General features: G+C 41.9%; 1 protein-coding gene across 1 annotated transcript in view; it reads right to left on the reverse strand.

Moving 5' to 3' along the window:
* Positions 1–530: 530 nt before the first annotated feature.
* The window catches only part of BCHE (butyrylcholinesterase), a 57,906-nt gene continuing 36,363 nt past the window's right edge, over positions 531–22,073 (reverse strand). Inside the window, exons 3-4 of the mRNA XM_088452362.1 lie at positions 18,865–19,031; positions 531–5,272 (exon numbers count right to left, since the gene is read on the reverse strand). Of these exons, the coding sequence (XP_088308488.1) occupies positions 5,148–5,272; positions 18,865–19,031 (292 nt within the window). The 3' untranslated portion in view covers positions 531–5,147. The remainder of the gene's footprint in view (positions 5,273–18,864; positions 19,032–22,073) is intronic.

Here is a 22,073-nt window from a genome sequence, read left to right on the forward strand (position 1 = left end):
AAACCACATAAGAAAAAACTAATGTAAAGTCAAGCAGGAAGTCCTTCAACAGTTATATCATCACCATTTTCTTATTTACGTACATTATAAATGGTAGAAAGGAATTTATGCAGCATTGTCACTTGGTTATCTTAGAATATACGATGAATAGCTAGTAATAAACCAAGTCCTATTATAGATTAAATATGGCAATACTCCCCTCTAAACCCTTAAAATGTACCCTTTCCGCTGTTTTATCTAACGTAAATAAATCTCCACTAAATGATATTTCATTTTTGTATTGCTCTGCAAAACTGTGAACACTGAGGTGTCCTCTACAAAGAATATCATATATACCCCCACTCTTACCAGTGGCTACTTATCCTTCCCATGGCTGCCACCTTACATTTCAAATCTATGCAAGATTACTTTAACATATCAAGGTGCATGACATTATATAGAGGTTTGATTTCTTCCATTTATGCATACTTCTGAGAATAATTTAAAAGTTTTTGTTAAGTTAAAAAAAATTAAAAATGAAAAAACACATGTGACATTTACAGTTAAACTTTATTAAGGCAACATACAAAGACGGTAGTAGTAAAAAGTAGTAAAAATAATAATAATAATAATAATAATAATAATAATAATAATCACATTTTCTATAACTGTGATCCCTCTATAACTCAGATCTTATAAGTAGCGCAAAAGGTTCTGTGGTATTTTAGAGGGTATACATTGAGGAGCTCATTTACAGTTGGAAGCATTTACTTGTTTATTTTTGAGTGACACAATGATCTGATACTGTAACTAAATATGCATACTCAGGGGTGGATTGGGCCACCGGGAAAGCCACATCAGCTCTTCACATGGGCCTTTGCAGAGCTCATGAGCATGCCTCTCAACTTCTCCCAGCAGCCACCAAGTCCAGCAACACAGAGAGGAGCCAGTAAAGAATGGATTGCTGGCAAAGCCGGCACAATAAAGCTATTTTTGTTCAGTGCAGCAGCTCAGGTGCATTGCGTGCAGCATAATGATGTCATGCTGCACCACTAAGCAGAGGTGCCACAAAATAGAAGAGCAGCCAGAACAGAAGACAGGATAAGAAGGGAAGTGCAGGCTAAAACCAGAGAAGCACAGGCAGGCTGTGGAGAAACAAAGACTGGAGAAGAGAGATGCACAGAACCTGGAGAGACACAAGGGGGCATGGAGAGACACAAAGGGGCCTGGAGATGAAGAGACATGGGAGACTGGAGTGGTACAATCAGACGTGGAGATGAAGAGACACAGGAGAGACTGGAGAGACACACTAGGAGACACGGACGGAAAATGGAGAGACACAGGGGGCCTGGAGAGACAAAGGATGCCTGGAGAGACACATGGTGGCCTGAAGAGACACAGTGGGGTTTGGAGGTGGATAGATGCAGGGTAGACTGGAGAGACACAGGGGGGCTGGTGTGACACAGGGAGCCCTGGAGATGGAGAGTCACAAAGGGGCCTGGAGAGGCACAGGTTGCCCCAGAGACATGCAGATGGCCTGGAGAGACACAGAGGAGCCTAGGGATATGCAAGGAGCCTGGAAAGGCACAGGGGGGTCTGAATCTGGAGAGACATGGGGCCTGGACTTGTTGAGACATAGGGGGCTGGAGAGACAAAGATGGACTGTAGTAAAAGACTGAGCAACACAAGGAGCATATGGCTGGAGAGGCACAGGGAAGGGGGATAGTGGTGGGGAGGCACAGTGGGAAATAGTGCTAGAGATGCACAGGAGGAGGGGTAAGGCTGAGGACAATAATCATCATGAAGTCATCAATTCAAAACAGCAACAAACAAGAAACAAAATACTGACACAAATGGTACCAAATAGCAAATAGTTTAAAATTATAAAATTGTTTCATCAGAAAAATTCACATTTTGCTCTGCACAAAAACTTCTAGGTATACAGGCAAATTCCAGACAAAGCAGTCTACTGCATAAATATTGAATTATGGCCTTAAAACTGATTGTTTATTTAAATTTAGCTGCAATCTCGCAGATATACAGATAGCTCCGTGAAATTGGGTTCGATTTCTTAACCTTTGCTGTCTGCCCAGTGAGGCTGAAATTTCTTCAGAATTTCCCCATTGCAGAGAAATTACTATATAGGTAAGAAAAGACTTGTTAGCCAACTGGCCTTTAATTAGTGTGGAGGGATGTGGTAGGCAAAAAGAGAGTATCGTCCTCCAAGATTTCTCTTGCCGGCCCTGCTCCCCTCAGTGGCTTGCTACAACCCCTAAAGAAAAATGCATATTTCAGTGGAAATGTGGAGCAATATATACACCACTGCATTTGCAGCATGTGCACCCAGTTTACTTCAAGTCATCATCATCAGGGTGCACTTGGATCTGACATATAGTGGTTGCACAAGACATGCCTCCTTACAGGCGTATTTATGCTTACTTGCTCCTCTGCGTGACATTTGTGCGAACATGCCTTGCGGTACTTTGCTAATGTGAGCATGGCCCATCACACCCCCATTCCACCTATCTAATTGTAAGTGTGCATGAGTTTGGAACGCCTTTGAATGCAATATATCTCTCCATTATCCCTCCTCTATGTACATCTGACTCTTTTTCTCCCAGAACAGCTGTGTCAACTAGGTAAGGTTCTCCTTTCTTCTGTGATCAGAGAGAGCATGAGCAACATTTGGATACAAGTGATATTCATCATCATTATGGTGCTGGCCACTGGAAGGCTAGTTTTCTTTGGACTGTAGATAGAATTCTTTGGGAGTAATAGTGATGGAGTAGTGATACACTGACATGTGACAGGTCATTTTAAAGTTGAAACCATATTATTAAATTACAATGAACTAACACAACAACATCTGAATCACAGGTAGAGTAAATACTGTATACTAATATATTTCATTGATACTTTTTAGATTACAGTACATGGAAGCAACAAATAAATGTACATTTGCTGTTCATTTCTCTCAATTACATGTTTTCAGTTGCATCTTAACCAATGAACATATGAACTTCAAATGAATAGATAATTATAGAGAGAGAGAAACAAGAAGGCGGCACTCAGAGACCTCTTGGTATCATATAACCCAGTGTTGGCTAACCTTGACACTCCAGCTGTTATGGAACTACATAACCCAGCATGCACTGCTACAGTTTTGCTATTAGGGCATGCTAAAACTGTGGCATGGCATGCTGGGATATATAGTTCCACAACAGCTGGAGTGTCAAGGTTAGCCAACACTGATATAACCAGTGCTATGGTTTATTGCAAGAGCATCATTATTGACATTTCAGGGCAACACGCCCCTTCACCAGGATGCCAAGAATACACTGTATTGCCGTGTATCCATGAGTGTAGGATCACTGTTGGTTTTATATACTTGTTCCGGTGCCTTCCTAATAGGGAACAGCGTCCCCACCATATAGAGAAACAAGAAGGCGGCACTCAGAGACTAGTCAGTATCATATAACCAGTACTTTGGTTTATTGCAAAAGCACCATTATCGATGTTTCGGGGCAACACGCCCCTTCGTCAGGATGTCAAGTACAGTGTATACTTGACATCCAAATTTACTTCTATTGTCTGATAAGTGTACATCTCTGATTGTTAGGGGTCTGTGTCTGTGCAGGACCAGTTCTGCACATGCACAGAATGGGGGTGTGCAGACACAGACCCCTAACAATCATTGTCAGATGAACGTACATCTCCAAATCAGGACCTAAGGGGCTGATTCAGACCCGCTCGCTAGGATGCGTTCGCACATAGCCTGCTAATGTTTGCAATCTGCGCATAAGATGCAGTGCGCATGCATGAATCACGAAGCTCTTGGACCCTGTGCACAGACGCCCCACTAGAATGAGAGACAGGATGTGCCGTTTGTGGGTGGTGACAGGGTCTTTGCAGACGATGTTCGCTAATGTGCGCATGCGTGTACTTCTCAGTGAGCGTGCGCAAACTAGTATGGGCAATCAGATTTTGCTTGCTAGCCCTGCAAAGACAGCCCAGTGGAATGAGTAACAGGAAAGGCCATTTGTGGGTGGTAACAGGGGCAGGGCAGTAGTAACGGAGGAGTGGAGTTGCAGACGCAGGCATGCCAGACTGTTTTCGTGCTGTTTCTGGGGCATGCATAATTAACAGGCAGTGTCATAGTACACATCACCTGGTTGAAAAATACTCTGAAGTGCTCGCACTGCTTGCGGTAGGGTACACTCAACTGCAAGCGCTACGGTCAGATCCGATGTAACCCGATGTACCGATGGTTGAATATACTTCCTGGAGATGATGTACGCTAGTGGGTGGCTAAAGATAGGCTAGTGGGCATCTGTAAACACAAAGTGATCGCTCACAAAGACATAGTGGGCGTGCTTATGCCTTGCCGAGCTAGCGGCTGCCTTGACGTCACTTAGCAAAATTTCCATAAGCTGGGAGCGAGCGGCTGCATCTAGCGTGCGCATCTGAAACATGTCCATAGTGCTTATATTTTGGCCGTTTCATCAAATGAAATGTTTGTCACTATCAAGAAATAACATTCAGTATGGTCAGAAAAAAGCAATGCCTGATCTGTGTGTTTCTTTTCATAAAAAGTCCCCAATAAAATACAAAAAAATAATAAGGCCCACGGCCTGCAATGGTATTTAGGGTCCATAATGTGAAGCAGCAGTGAACATCTAAAGTCCTACAGAATACTAATTGAAAATATATATGTTAAATATATGGCTTATATGCTTACATATATATTTGAATTTAATAAAATAAAGTAACAATTGAGGATGATATTTAAGTGTTATAGAATCAAAATTTTACTATTGAAATATTTTTCAATTAAACAAAAAAAGCCAAACTATTGTATATAAAAGAGCTCATTAGATCAAAATGTGTAATTACAATCTAATACAAAAAGCATTCGATAGTTGTTATGCAGCAATTTACACATACAAATATTAGTGATCTTCATTACTGTGTACACAACTTTATAAAACAAACAGTATACAAAATAAAAAGTATTGTGCTAATCATTAATATGTTGCTTAACCGTTCTCTTTAATTTACATAATCTTTACTTTACATAATACTTATCTTTTGCAAACTTTAAATGACTGCCAGTATGTTTGTACCTACTAAATATAATATGGTCATCCTTTAAAGGCTAAAGCTATTAATTAGAGACCAGCGCAGCTTTCCTTCTTACTGCTGTAATCATTAAATTGATTTTTCCAGTCCATCATGTAATTGTTCCAGCGATGGAATTCAGCCTTCCACTGTTGTTCTACTTCATCAATACTTCCTGAAAAAAATTACAAAGGGTGTATTAATCTAAATTTAAATCTTTGTGTTTACATTAATTGAGAAAGAATGAGTGTTAGTGACATAGTTTTCAAGAAATGCAGCAACGCTGGATGGTCAAGTTAATGGAAACAGTTATTCTTAAACTGTCATGTCTTTCTTCTTTGTAGAAACTTGTTACATTTTCCTAATCTAGCACATGGTATTTCTTTTTCTCAAACACTGCTATTGAGTTACTATTTGTACTATTGTACAGATTTTACAATAGGAATCTACCCTTGATCTGACTTATTTGTTGTTGTGCCACCTTATTACAGCAAAGTAATTAATTTGATTTCTTTGTACACACAGTATATGGTCTGGACCAGTGCCGTATAAATTGTGCCAGATTAAGTATTCCGAGCAAAAATGAAAAAGAATGACAATTTAACAATCCACTTGGAAGTTTACATTTCAATTAGGCTGTGTAGATAATGTTTGGCTGTATAGCTAATGTTTAATATAACCAACTTTACATTAATTAATGATAAATATTCCATATCATCACTGCACCAGCTACATTCACTGTGGTCTCTTAAAGAAATTGATGTTAAATATTGCATACCATTAAATTCTATCCAACTCAACTAGAACCATTATCTGCTCATGTTCTTCTTACCACTATTTTTTTTCTAATCCACCAAGATTCTCCAAGCCTACCAAACTCATTTTCATGTGTCCAGCTCACCTTTTCAGTGTACTCTAGAACCCAAGATCAATCTGCAACAAACTTGCATGCATTGATAAGCTATTGCTCTCACTCCTTCAGTTTCCTTGCCATTCTACATTGCTTTCATAGCTCTGTCCTTTACCCACACTATGACAAAATAACCCTGGCACTTGAAACTGACCTGCCAACTTCAGAAGTGTTCCTGTACAACTGAGCACCAATGAAGAAAATCTTGCTACACTGGCATACCTCATAGGAAATGTATCCTGGATTTTAATTATACCATCCTCTTTCTTGCCAAACAAACCAACTTCAGATCCCTAGTATCCACACAGTAAACCAATCCTGTCACCTCTTTGCCACCATCATATCGTTACTTTGCCACATCCACCATATTTCCCCTTTTCACTCACTACTTTCCACTTATATCAAATGCAAAACTGACACCATCTGTAAAGAAATCTTCTCTCATCAGATGCACTGCCCCAAACTCAGTTTCTCCACCACTCACCTTCACACTCTCAGTTCTTTCCCTCATATTACTGAAAGACAAGGTTTCCACATCCTACTACAGTAGTTTTCTTTTACATCAACTGGTCCTTTTTATCCTGTTCCATTCCGACTCCTGCAACCTCTCTGTCACAATCCTGGCTAGTTTATACCTTTTGAGACTTACCTCTGCCAGCTGTTCCATGGATCTGTGGTTGTAATTCCCCTGGGAAATCTGCTCTGGCTGAATCATGCTGGCTGTGACAACCCTGTGTGTGCAGACTGCTCTCCTACTCACACTGATTAATCTGTGAGCATTGCTAGTCTTAATTGGAATCACAGGTGTGGTCCTGATTCTCAAGGGCTGCAGAGATGATTACTCCCTTTGCATGTTGTGCCTTGCTCCACTCTGAATGCCACTGCCAGACCACCTGTCTGTATCCACCAATCGCTGCCAGACTCTACGTATATAGATCCTCCTCTAATAGCACTCAGTGCTTCAACATCTTGTTACGTCCTGTGGTGTACTACTTGTGATATAGCTGTACCTCTGTGTACCAGGATGTCCCAGGCTCCTGCTGGTTCCTAGACCAGTGTTATTTGTAAGCCTGCTGCATTCAGCTATCCACGCTACCATCTCTCACCTATGGCTCCCAGGCTGCTCCAAGTAGCTTCCATGCTGCCAGCTTCTCCACATGGCACCCAGGCCTCACCAAGTAGCTTACACGCTACCATCTCTCACCTACGGCTCCCAGGCCGCTCCAAGTAGCTTCCACGCTGCCAGCTTCTCCACATGGCTCCCAGGCCGCATCAAGTAGCTTCCACGCTACCATATCTCACCTACAGCTTCCAGGCCGCTCCAAGTAGCTTCCACGCTGCCAGCTTCTCCACACAGCTATCCTGCCTCTCCACATAGCCACCCAGCTACCAGCATCTACCCACGGCTATCCAGTCACTCCACCTAGCCACCCAGCTACCAGCAACTACCCATGGCTATCCAGCTGCTCCATGTAGCCACCCAGCTACCAGCATCTACCCACGGCTATCCAGCCACTCTGTGTAGCTACCCAGCTACCAGCGTCTACCCACGTCTTCCCAATCCACAACAAGTAGCTTCCACGTTACCATCCATCTTTAAGCTCATCTGCTGGTACCCCGACCAGCTCAGTCAGCCTACCTGCCGGTCCCAGTCCGGTCCCTCCAAGTTCCTTCTGGTCTCATTCCAATGTCTCAAGTTTCCAGTTCCAGTCACTCATCACCAAAGGCAGTTCTCACTGCTACTCACTTCTTACATTAAAAGAGCTATTTATGTTACCCATGGTTCCAGTCCAGCCGGCCTCCAGTGATTCCAGTTCATCACCTGATACAGGTAATTCACTAGCACCAACTGTGACAGTATGTTCAAGCCTAACGATGGTGGCGGATCAAGCACCTAATCCTGGATCAGGTGCTTTCCGTAACCTAATCACTCGTTTGGATTCACAGGAGGCGGTACAGCATCAAGTACTACAGCTTCTGCAAATTCTGACTAACCGGCTGATACCCAAATCTTGCCAGAACCCCTAACTACTTTCCATCAACTGCTGGAACAGCTACAAGCTCTACTCAGCAAAATCTTTCACATCATTCCTGAATTTCTTAGAGCTACCTCTGTCTCAACTAAAAACTCTGTCTTGGAATCTCTAAGAACCAAAGATTCTTCCATGCCAAGTAAAGTGAGACATCGAAGTTACCCACACTCCAAGCTCTCTGTGGCTGAAAGCCAGCGGCGTAAAGATTTACATCTCTGTCGCTATTGTGGAGCATCTGACCACTTTATCAAAGGCTGTCCCCTTTGCAACTCCAGCAGTATAACAATGTGTCAACGTATCAATGCCTATTCCGGTCCCGTCCCGGATTCTGCCTGTTCCGGTCCCGTCCCGGTTTCTGCCTGTTCTGGTCCCGTCCCGGATTCTGCCTGTTCCGGTGCCAGCCCGGATTCTGCCAGTTCCGGTCCCAGCCCGGATTCTGCCTGTTCCGGTCCCAGCACGGATTCTGCCTGTTCCGGTCCCAGCCCGGATTCTGCCTGTTCCGGTCCCGTCCCGGATTCTACCTGTTCCGGTCCCAGCCCGGATTCTGCCTGCCCTGGTAGGGGACTCCAGTTGGCAACCCCAGGAGGGGGTGTTCAGAGTCTCCACCCCAGGAGGGTCCTCAAGTCTCGTAACCCAAGAAGGGATTTTGAGTCACTCACCCCAGGAGGAAGTCTCTGTCCTTGCATCCCAAAAGGGGGGTTCATGTTCCATACCCCAAAAGGAAAAGTCGAGTCAGCCTCCCCAGAAGGGGATTTTGGGTCCCATACTCCAACAGGGAGTGTCAAGTTCTGTACGCCAGGAGGGGACCTTAAGTCTCTCACCCCAGGAGAGGGTTACAAGAATTATGCCCCAGGAGGGGGTCTCAAGTCTTGCACCCCAGGAGGGGGTTTCAAGTCTTGCACCCCAGGAGGGGGTCTCAAGTCTCGCACACCAAGATGGGGTTTCCAGTGCTATTCCCCAGGAGGAGAATTCAAGTGCCTCATTCCAGAAGGGGATCTCAAGTCTCGCACCCCAGGAGGGGGTCTAAAGTCTCACACCCCAGGAGGGGGTCTCAAGTCTCGCACCCCAAGATGGGGTTTCTAGTGCTATTCCCCAGGAGGAGAATTCAAGTGCCTCATTCCAGAAGGGCATCTCAAGTCTCATACCCCAGGAGGGGGTTTCAAGTCTTGTACTGCAGGAGGGGGGTCTCAAGTCTCGTACCCCAGAAGGGGTTCTCAAGTCTCGCACGCCAGGAGGGGGTCTCAAGTCTCGCACCCCAGGAAGGGGTCTCAAGTCTCACACCCCAGGATGGGGTTTCTAGTGCTATTCCCCAGGAGGAGAATTCAAACACCTCATTCCAGAAGGGGATCTCAAGTCTCGCACCCCAGGAGGGGGTCTCAAGTCTCGCACCCCAGGAGGGTGTCTCAAGTATCGCACCCCAGGAGGTGGTCTCAAGTTCATGCCCCAGGAGTGGGTTTCAGGTTCCAGTTCCCAGGGAAAAGTGTCATGTACTACTAATACTGATCTTGGCTCCTGTTCAGCATCTCCTGAAAATATTGTTCCAGAGGATGACAGTTCCTGTAGTCTGTTCTCAGCCTCGATTGTTGAAGCTGCTGTCTCTGGCTCCTCAGGACTCCTTCCAGTTACTTTAGTTAGTCCAAGTACCTAACAGCTATCAACTTCACAATCTCGAACACTCAAACTTCATCGGATACTCCAGAATGCATATACTTTGATGGGGACTTATCGCAAAACTTTGCATTACAGAAGCATTATGCTGTAATCATGGAAGCAGATCCAGCTTGTGGTATCACTCCTACCAACTTTACTAAATACCTTTTTGCTTCCTTTAGAGGTAAGGTTTTGGACTGGGCCAACCCTTTCATCGAGTCAAAAGATCCTGAGCTTATAAGTATAAAAACTTTCAGTGAAGCTATTATTAAAGAGTTTGCTCCTAAACCTGTCAAACGAAATTCTAGTAAAATTCTCAGTTCTGAAAATCAGTCCAAGCAGTCTGTTGGTTCTACTAAGGAATCATCCCCTGCTGAGTCCTCCACTTCCCTGAAATTCAAACAAGGTCAAGTTTTCAAGGGCCAACGTGCGGAATTCGAAGCATCCAAGGAGAGTGGTGCTATAGAATCGGCATCCCTGAACATGAGATGTGCGTCCACCTCCTTGTCCTCTTCATACTGCGGTACCTCCCAGGAATCCTTCAAAAATGGTTATATTTCGCTTTGTTCCTCCCAGGAGTCCTATCATTGGTCAAGTCCTACTAAACCTTCCATTTTACCTTTAGATACTGACTTGGAGTCTAAACTCGATCCTGCATATGATAATTCTCCATTCCCTGAAAGCCATCTGTCATTTGACCCTGTCCTTTCCAGTCATATATTTCCACGGGAGTTACCAGAGGTCCCCATGTCCGTTGGCTGGCACAAAATGTTCTCGCAGCAGAAAGAAGAATCGACGAAGGTCTTGAATCATCCCCTTGAAGAATTTCCACTCCTGGTATCCCAATAAATATAAGAATTTAGAAGACGTCTAAAGAGATGTTTCAAGAGAGATGGTGTCTCTATGTTTGAAGCTCCTGTAATGTCATGTTTGGAAGAAAGTTCTTCAGTTTCCAGGGTGTCTAATTTTTTCGTGCTCTCCTATGTATTTGTTTGGGTGTTCAGAGTCCACCCGTGAAGAGAGGGGTACTGTCACAATCTTGGCTAGTTTTTATCTTTTGAGACTTACCTCTGCCAGCTGCTCCATGGATCTGTGGTTGTAATTCCCCTGGGAGATCTGCTCTGGCTGAATCATGCTGGCTGTGACAACCCTGTGTGTGCAGACTGCTCTCCTCCTCACACTGATTAATCTGTGAGCATTGCTAGTCTTAATTGGAATCACAGGTGTGGTCCTGATTCTCAAGGGCTCCAGAGATGATTACTCCCTCTGCATGTTGTGCCTTGCTCCACTCTGAATGCCACTGCCAGACCACCTGTCTGTATCCTCCAATCGCTGCCAGACTCTACGTATATAGATACTCCTCTAATAGCACTCAGTGCTTGAACATCTTGTTACATCCTGTGGTGTACTACTTGTGATATAGCTGTACCTCTGTGTACCAGGATGTCCCAGGCTCCTGCTGGTTCCTAGACCAGTGTTATTCGTAAGCCTATCCACACTACCATCTCTCACCTACGGCTCCCAGGCCTCACCAAGTAGCTTCCATGCTACCATCTCTCACCTACGGCTCCAAGGCCGCTCCAAGTAGCTTCCACGCTGCCAGATTCACCATACGGCTCCCAGGCCGCACTAAGTAGTTTCCACGCTACCATCTCTCACCTACGGCTCCCAGGCCACTCCAAGTAGCTTCCATGCTGACAGCTGCTCCACACGGCTCCTAGGCCTCACCAAGTAGCTTCCATGCTACCATCTCTCACCTATGGCTCCCAGGCTGCTCCAAGTAGCTTCCACACTGCCAGCTTCTCCACACGGCTCCCAGGCCGCACCAAGTAGCTTCCATGATACATATCTCACCTACGGCTCCCAGGCTGCTCCAAGTAGCTTCCACGCTGCCAGCTTCTCCACACAGCTATCCTGCCTCTCCATGTAGCCACCCAGCTACCAGCGTCTACCCACTGCTATCCAGTCGCTCCACCTAGCCACCCAGCTACCAGCATCTACCCATGGCTATCCAGCCACTCCACATAGCCACCCAGCTACCAGCGTCTACCCACGGCTATCCAGCCACTCCACATAGCCACCCAGCTACCAGCATCTACCCATGGCTATCCAGCCACTCCACATAGCCACCCAGCTACCAGCATCTACCCATGGCTATCCAGCCGCTCCACGTAGCCACCCAGCTACCAATGTCTACCCACGGCTATCCAACCACTCCATGTAGCCACCCAGCTACCAGCATCTACCCATGGCTATCCAGCCACTCCGCGTAGCCACCCAGCTATCAGCATCTACCCTCGGCTATCCAGCCACTCCATGTAGCCACCCAGCTACCAGCATCTACCCACGGCTATCCAGCCACTCCACGTAGCCACCCAGCTACCAGCATCTACCCACGGCTATCCAGCCACTCCACGTAGCCACCCAGCTACCAGCATCTACCCATGGCTATCCAGCCACTCCGCGTAGCTACCCAGCTACCAGCGTCTTCCCACAGCTTCCCAAGCCACAACAAGTAGCTTCCACGCTACCATCCGTCTTTAAGCTCATCTGCTGGTACCCCGACCAGCTCAGTCAGCCTACCTGCCGGTCCCAGTCCGGTCCCTCCAAGTTCCTTCTGGTCTCATTCCAACGTCTCAAGTTTCCAGTTCCAGTCACTCATCACCAAAGGCAGTTCTCACTGCTACCCACTTCTTACATTAAAAGAGCTATTCATGTTACCCATGGTTCCAGTCCAGCCGGCCTCCAGTGATTCCAGTTCATCACCTGATACAGATAATTCACTAGCACCAACTGTGACACTCTCTTCCCCCAATGCTTGACTTCACTTAGCTAAACTCTTTAACCTGTTCTTCTACACTGGCACCTTCTCTTTCATCTTGAAATATGTGTTCATCTTTTATATCCTACATCGTTCCTATCCTAAATAAAACCTCTCTTGGCCCTACCTCTTATTTCAGCTACTGCCCAACTTTTCTGCTCCCTTTGCTCACTCGTTAATTAAATAAAACTGAATTGTCTACTTTCTTTCCAGTCAGTTTATTCTCTACTCTCTATACTCTGCCTAGATTGTCCTCACTAAAGTGAGCAATGGTTTACTCACTTGTACCTACTCATTCTCTTTAACATCTCTATCACTTTTCATACAGCAAACTACCTTCTTCTCCTTGACAAATCATCTGCCTTCATAGGTAAACACAGGGGGGGGGGGGTTTCTGGCTGCCTGGAAACCCCCCTCTCCAGCCCACACTATGACCACAATAGAAATAGTAATATAATAGACTTTTACTAGTGCTACGTGTTATTCTCAATATCACCAATGAAATAATTAGCACCACCTATGGATTTTTTTAACATGTATCAGCCAGTAACAAATAACCTGTGCACCAACTAGGAGATCTGGAAAATATGCACTGTTAGTGATGCACTGCTACAGAACCCAATATGTACATATATGTCCAGGGCAGTGCAAGGTGCTTCTGCTGCTCATCCAGGCTCCAAAACTTGCTCTCATGCTCTAGAATTGTGCCCACATCTAAAATAAAAACATTGATCTCAGGCTAATGGCCCTACTGCTGCATCAAATGGCTTACTGTGATCACTGGTCCTGTATATGGTGCAATTATGACAGACAATACACTTTGTATGACGCATATTAAAGCTGGTTAATTTCTAATTCTGCCCTCTTCATAGACTGGCCACACTCACTCTATAATCAAGCTTTTGGAAACCCCCCTCTAGAAATCCTGCATTTGCCACTGGCCTTGACTATCTAAAGACTTCTCTCACGGTTCATTGTCTCTAATACTGACACATCATCTCATCTGATACCTATATTTGTTGGGGTCCATCAAGGTTTTGTTCATGACCCTTTCTTTTTCATTATATTCTCTATAAGCTTCTAAGCTCTTTTGGCCTCTGCTATATCCTCGATGCTGATGACACAGAAACCAGAGCCATAACTAGAGGTGTGCAATCAATGCTGCTGTACAGAGCACAGGACTAATTAGGCGGCATTGTTGTCACCCCACAGGCCTTGCTTCTAGCTATCAGGATGTCTGGAACTGCACCCTTCAGCCAGAACCACTGCTTTGGTGCCACCGGTGCAACCTTTACACAGTCCAGGTAGGAACCCTGCAGTCTGTGCAGCTAATCAGAGCATCCTCAGGTTGCAGCAAGTCAGCACCACACTTACAAGTGGGAGTATTTATGCCCTGTTACATCTCTGCAGAAACCTCCCTTACCTCCCTGATCACTTTCCTTTTATGCCATGTGTCCAATTGTCTCTCTGCCATCTCCATGCAACCTAAATATCTATATGCCCAAAATGGAGCATATCATCTTAAGTATATGGGAAAGATTTCTGGATTGCACACCCTGAATATATATATATATATATATATATATATATAATGGGAGGTGCTACCTAATGAGACTAATTGCAGGCACAAAAACAGACAAATCTCAGGTGCACAACTCCAAATTATTAATAATATATAAATGCAATAACATTTTGCAATCAAACCAGGTAAGGTGATTGCAAAATGTTATTGCATTTATATATTATTAATAATTTGGAGTAGTGCACCTGAGATTTGTCTGTTTTTGTACATATCATCTTAACCCTGCTACAGCTCCCTTAAAGGTTGACAATATTATAATCTCTCTTGTTACAAGCTCGCTGCTTTGGTGTCATCCTTGACTCTATCCTTTAGGTATTTGCGCTGTCTTATCACATATTCTTTCAAAACATTGCCAGAATAACTTTTTTTTTTCTTAAGACATAAAAACCTCATCCATTTTCCCATTGGAATGCTGCACCCCTGATAAACTGTGCCTAATGTATATGTCAAATATAAAGATCTATTGGAGATCCATTACATTATATCAGTTTTAACTATCTATCTTCTTCTGTAACACCATTCCATGTCTTTCTCTCCCCTTTTTCTATTTTTCTCTTTCCCTATTTTTTTCCTCTCCCACTACTCTGTGTCTCATGCCTTTCTCTTTCTTCACACCTTCTCTGTATTGCTCTTTGTCCCCATTTCACCTTCCTGCCCCTCTGTGTCTGTGTACAGTATCTGCTTCTTGTTCTTTTCTCCTCTCTCTCTCTCTTTCTTAGAGTTCAGTACCTCCTACTCAATGGGCCCATCCTTATGTTGTCAAAGCGAACAGACACTGACTTAGCATGCACTGTTCATGAAACTGCTTTGGCCCATGCCTGGATTATGTTTTTTAAAGTTTAGGGAGTACTGGTGTAATTATTTTGTATTTGTTCAAAGGGGGAGCCCGGGCAGGGTTGCAGGCTGTTTAGAGTGTATGGAAGTTTAAACAAGTCTTAAACAGAAATGTTAACAAATGTTAAGACTTAACACAGAAGTGCAAGGTGCGCAGTAGGTGCGCACCTTGCACATTTCTGTGTGTAGCCTGTGCATCCATGTGTGTGTGTGTGTGTGTGTGTGTCTTTTCCTTTTTTGTATCCCTTCTATGCTGCATCACTTTCGAAGCTCTGTGGCACCACCATATTTGGAGTTTATGTGCATTTTCTTTGATTTGGAGGTGGCAAATAGCTTCCAAAAAGCACATATAGAAGATATTTTAATTTGAGGTAAAAATTTCTATTTGAACAAAATTTATTTTAAGATGTTGTTGAACAAATTCTATGGTAATTGGTAAAAATACTTGAAAAAACTACTTATTTAGTTTGAATCAATATAAATTGGCTTTAAATTCCAATTTGTGTATAATAAAACTGTTAGCCCAAAGTGGCAAATAGTTCCTTACACTGAACTGCGGGTTATGTTTTAACTTTCTTTAATATTGTCAATCCAGCTCATATGTGGCTGAACTGATTTTAACATGTTCCAACCTGTGTCACATTCTCTAATTTAGGTCAATTATTTAGTCAATCAATTAGGATAAATTCAGTGAGTTTTCTAATTTTGTACCAATTTTACAAATCTGTTTGAAAAACAATGCATTGCAGCACCTCTAGCTCTCAGCAAGGACAATACAATATCTAACAGGCAACAGAAAGCTGAACATTAGGACACAAATAAAACAATAGTAGAACTGTGAAAGAGGAAGATGTAATAATAAATGTTATACAGTATACTGTCATTTCATCCTTTACTCATACATTTATTTATTTTAACTTACAAACTTTAACACAAAACTTCAATAATAAGACTAATAAGACATAATCTAGAAATAGCATTTAATGTAGAAAATGTTTATGTTTGGGGCTTTTATCATTTTCTGAATCTCTGTGGGCATTTGATATAATAAAGTAGCTCTTGGTAATAACACCTGTGACAATAAAAACATAAACATCGTTAAACATATGTCTTCATGCATAATTGATTTGGTTAATCACTTCATAGAAATTCAATCCAATGTAACACTCTAATTCCATTGAGGAATTCACATCCTGAAAGGCAGTAGAAGGACACTCAGTGTGATATATTATTGCCACCTGTTTACTTTCTTAGTGATAAGGTCACACAAATCAAATCATAAGTCATGCATCTTATTAACACTGACCTCATCAATCTTTGTGAAATGACTACCTTAGACAGAAATGAGCCTGTTGCTAATAAAGGAAGATACTGTGTGTTCTATTCTACCTCTAATTAAAATAAACTGCCCTTGAACAATATTTAATGTATAACTTTAAAAATAAAGATGTAGTTGGCATCCCAGCAGTCGGGATTCCAGCAGTCAGAATCCCGGCTGCAGAATCCCGACTGCTGACATCCCACCCAATGGGATCCCATACCCTACCCATTTTATTGACCTAGTATGTTTCTATTTCATGTATGTCCTGTTTCCCACACTGTGCGGCACTGTGAATAATAATAATAATAATAATAATAATAATAATAATAATAATAATAAATTGGGTAGTTTACAGCTCATTATTTTTATTTTATTTTATAGGAAATGAGATAACTTCTGCTGTACATGGCACAAGCACAGTGTGAAAAGTTGCCAATGATTCTTTTGTTATAGTGTAGTAACTATTTAATACCTACAATTAACCTAGTAATCTACAATGGAGGTATACTATTTATTAAACACTGAGGGGGAAATGTAATAGTCTGCAAAATGCAGGCATCAGAGTCATTTTGGCAAGTATCAGAGTCAGTTTGGCAAGTCTGCCCGATGTTTAAATCTGCTATAATTTTAAAGGCATAATCACCCTGGTTTTGACTTTCAAATTATTGCAACTTAAAAACATGGGGAAGACTCGTTGCAATCATGCTGATGCCTGCATCTTGCAGGCTACTGTATTACATTTCCCCTTGACTCCTGAAATGATAATAGGATATAGCATAATTTCCAATTATGTCATTGCCATTTATAGTACGTTACCACAATAATAATATCAGTACTGTGTTATAGTGGAAATAATATATAAAGTAACAGTAATGTAAACAGTTTGCAAGACGAAGAATATTATTACTAATCAATGCATCATATGACTTAATGTAGATTTCTCATTCACTTATAGATATCTGTTGAGTGTTTACATACAGTATTTGTACTATACAATATGTGTCTCTTTTGATCGATCAATAAATATTTTTTTCTGGATTGCTGCTGCCCTATATTCTTACTGGATTTCCTTGGAGGATTAAAATCTTCCTGTTTTACTGTAGCAAAGTTAGTGCTCAAACCAAACAAGAAATAATAAGGCACTTCATGTATACTGTATGTTGTTTTAGGCTTATTTTACACGGAATTAAAAATTACATTTGTTTTGAACTGATTTCAGTTGACACATGGATATGTGCACCGTAACATCAGTGTAGTCTTTAGAGGGGAAAAAAGGTGTTTGTGCTTGGTATGCAAAACAGAAATAGCATAAATTTGTGGTCGGGGGTCACCTTTCTTTTCACACAATGGGAATGCAGCTATATTTCTTTCCTCCACTTTAACCTTCACTTATGGAGTACTCAGGTCTTAGTCAGGAAATTCCAACTGGAGATGGAATTAGTGGATTAAAGATAGCAATATTAGGGGTCTATGTACTAAGCAGTGATAAGTGACAGAGTGAAAAGTGATAAGTCTGTGATAAGTGCCAGCCAATCAGCTCCCAACTGTCATCTCAAAGGCTGTGTTTGAAAAATTACAGTTGGGAGCTGATTGGCTGGCACTTATCACAGACTTATCACTTTTCACTCTGTCACTTATCACTGCTTAGTACATAGACCCCTTAAACAGCAAAGTTCCTAATAAGTACAGTACCATTCTTTTTATCCTTTGCTAGATACACTCTCTGTTTCAGTGTACCTAACTGCTACTTGTAAGGTAGTTTTGAATACAGTGCACTTCAAATACATTCCAACCTCACCTCAATGTCATCTGCTGACATATTCAAAGTAATTTGCTATTGAAGGTATCTAACAAGTAATAAAAGATTGTTTGATTCACAAACACAACCCTTTAGTATAAAATAAAGTCCACAATGTTGGACGATTCCAAATGCATGTGTTGTTAACATACGGTAAAGTATAGATATGTCCTCTTGCTTCTTTGCTGCATATGTGGCAAATCACGCCACGCATGACGCGAAATGTGCGTCCGTGAGTGGATAAGCGCACTGCATTCACACCCGCAACTTCACAGGATTGCATGGTGCGATCGCAGTGTGTGCCAGAGCGTACCGTAGCGTATGCTGCTGCGGATAATCACATGGTGCGATGCTTGCGCAGGTTTGTAGTGCGATCGGCAAGGATGTAAGCGGACACATCTGTATATCTTAGAAGTGTAATTAGAAATCATAAGTTCTACCTTTATAAAAGCAGCTAACTATTAAAAAATATTTTTTTTTTCAATTCATATTTGGGAAACGTTTAATATTTTTTTTTATATTTTATATCCTAGTCTCCCTTTTACAAACCCATTTTAGTTCAAGTGCAAAGATTCCATTTCTTAAATGCCGATGGTTATTTTTATACAGGACTAGACAGTATCACAGTACATGTTGAACTTCAATCTACTTATTTTGCACCTTTCTTATAAAACAGTACTTTCAGATATCTTTTAAAAATTACAAAATTAGGTGAACTTTAAAAAAAAGTATAACTAAAAATGAATCGCTATGACAATGCCCTCTCTTAAAGGTATAGCAGTATTGTGAAACATAATTATCAACTTTTTGTTTTTTACCTGTTATTTGCAGGATTTTGGGATAAAATTTGTTCCAGAATCTGCACTGCTTGGCACGCATTTTCCGATCTGTCTTAAAGTCTTCTGTGTCTATCATAAGGTAATGCTGTTCATCGAGTGTGAATGCTGGCCATCTGTTTTCCTGAGTCTGAGCCCCATTTGGATTGCTAAATGAGAGATATTTAAACATAACGACTGTTATTACATACTCTGCTCATATTTTGTATTATGCTTTTTATATCAGCAACCCTTTGGTTACTCATCCATATTCATAACACACAACCATTGCTTGTAGTATCACTCAGAATAAAAGCTCAGAACATTGTACTGTTTTGTAGGCTTTATCAGTAGACCGTGCAGGCTGCTGTGCTAGGTACTGTGCTTTGGTTTTCAAGCTTAACAATGCAGATAGACAAAACTGTGCTAGTTTATTAACAAAATAATATCTACCTTTGCTGAATGAAAATGGATGGCAAATAAATGGTTTTGGTTTACAAGAGGAAGATGGTAAGCATCACAAATAATTTGCATACTAACTCAACTAAAATACAGTAAACTTTTCATCATATACAAAATAGCAAAAACATAAAATAAATAAAAATAAAATATTAGAGTATCACATTTATTATTATTATTTATTACCAGTTAAAGCACACACATATTCTGCAGCACTTTACAGAGACTATTTGGCCATTCACATCAGTGCCCAAGTGGAACTTACAATCTATATTCCCTACCACATGCTCACACACATACACACTAGGGTTAATGTTTGTTTGGAGCCAATTAACCTACCAGTTTATTTTTGGATTGTGGGAGGAAGCACTGGAGGAAACCCACACAAGCACAGGGAGAATATACAAATTCCACACAGTTAGGAATCAAACCCATGACCTCAGTGCTGTGAGTCAGTAATGCTAACCATTACACCGTCTGTGCTGTTCATGTCGTGGAAATTCTCAGAGTGAAAAAGAAGAAGCCAACGTGATAATTGTATCTTATTCTTTCTTTTTGAACATTCAATTTTGATATTGACACAGCACTTATTTTTGAACTTTCCATTATTGATTTTTACAACCAAGAAGTTGCAGACAAATAAATAAAGCCAGATAAAGACATAATTCTACCATGAATCAAGCACACCTACTAACCTATCATTATATAATAACACGGGCAGGTATATCACCCATTGCCCTTAAACAGAACACCACATTACAATTCAGTTAATGCTAGAACCTTTTATTGAACTTCTTGGGGTATAACCTAGAGAAGTAAATTAGCTTTACATGGATAATGGCCTTATTAATCAATTTATTTTACCATGGAAGGTTTCCAGCACAGTGAAGCCCATTCTGGTATAGACTAAGCATTGAAACATACAGCTTGCTAGCTTGGTAAATTGCACATTAATTTGATGTTCCCATAAAAGAGAAGGGGATGCTGGAGAAATATTTTGCAGCGAAGAACATAAAATTAAGTAATAATGCCAAAATGTATCTACCTGTAGACAGGACCATGGGGCTAATTCAGCAGTGAAAGCGCAATTAGAAATAAATACAACTCGCAGGTATTTTTCAAAGCCAGGAATACAACTCAGGAATTTACCAAGAATCGTGATTATAATCACAGCTGTAATTTTAGCAAACTCGGTCCTTAATGAAAGTTTCAAATAGACTACATCCTGATCTGCATGTTTCGCAGAAACATACACAGATCAATGTGATCTGTGTATTGTTCTGCCTGTAATTAGCCTAAAAAAGGTTAAATAAAAAAAAATAACAAGGTGGGTTTCCCTCCTCCCTAAAGCATAACCAGCCACGGGCTCCTGACCCAGTTCTGGTTCTAAAAATATTGGGGACAAAACATGTAGGGTTCCCCCATATTTTATGAACCAGTACTGAGCTCTGTGAGCCAGTCATGATTTTAAAAATAAGGGGAAAACATTGGAGTGTGGGTCCCCATATTTTTAAAACCAGCACCAGACTTAAACTAGCCTGGGTGTAATGCCACAGCCAGGTGACCCTTTCATCGGGTCACCCCAGCAAAAGAGTTAACACCCCAAGGTAGTCAGCCCAGGCTGGGGATCTTAGGGTAGGTGAAGGGGTCACCCTTCTCCTGAGCATCCCAGGCCTAGGCTGACGCCCGGAGCTCTTTCCTGCACGCCTGGCCGGTTGGTGCTGGGGTAATAGTGGGAATAATAAATGTCTACTATTGTTTTATACAGTGGGACTACAAATGTCAGTGTACCTGTCCTTTGGCACTTGTGGAACTACAGGTGCCAACAGGCAGCCAGCACCCATACCACCACTGTAAAAGAAAATAGTAAAAATACCACAGTACAAACACAGTAGATAGTAAAATTTTTATTACACACTAAACACACTCACACATACTTAACTTTTCCCCAGTGATTGGTCCCCTGCTCCAGTAGTAATCCCAGGGTTTACCTAAAAAAAAAAAAAATAGAAAAACTCACCTATCTTCTGGCTCAGGTTTGTACTCTTCTTCAGTAGAGTCACATTTGCAATGCCCATGATTAAACATATGTATAATGTTAATAGCCAATGATAAATAATTAAAGGGTATGCATGATGTGTTGGCTAAAAGATTACCTTAACATATTCTGTTTTCTGTGCTGCAAATAGAGCATCCCAAGTTTCAGGAAAGAGGCCCAAAGCTTGAGGAGATATACAGCAACACTACTAAATTTAAGATCTTCCAGGGACCTTGCAGTAGCCAAGAACCACAATGCAGAGACCAAACTTTGCTCAGAAGTAATGGCTGGTCTTAGCTTAGTGTCCTGTTTTTGTATGTGTGTGGTGAGCAGTTCTAACAATTCCAGAAAGTAGTCATCCTCCACTCCCTGAGGAAATTCCAGAAATCATCAGGGTTATTGTCACAAATTTCCTGCAACAAAAACATGTGTGACAAAGAATCTCTCTTTAACAACCAGTCCTTGGTGAAGCAGTGCCTTCTCCTGATTCTTCTTCTCCTACTCATGTCATGCAAAATGGTCACAATGGCAACAGCAAAAACAGCACGCCTTTGCATTTGTATGTAATCCATTTTGTAAACAATAAGTCAAATTCCATATACTGTAGAAGCCTACAACATAAACAGGAAATGATGTGTGTTTACTTCCAGAATCCAAAAATGCTCATGACTTTTTTTTATAGTCCAGCTTTTTATCCAAATTTGAAGTAATCATC

Source organism: Taudactylus pleione, unplaced genomic scaffold (assembly GCF_031769625.1).
Source record: "Taudactylus pleione unplaced genomic scaffold, aTauple2 ptg000037l, whole genome shotgun sequence".
NCBI lineage: Eukaryota > Metazoa > Chordata > Amphibia > Anura > Myobatrachidae > Taudactylus > Taudactylus pleione.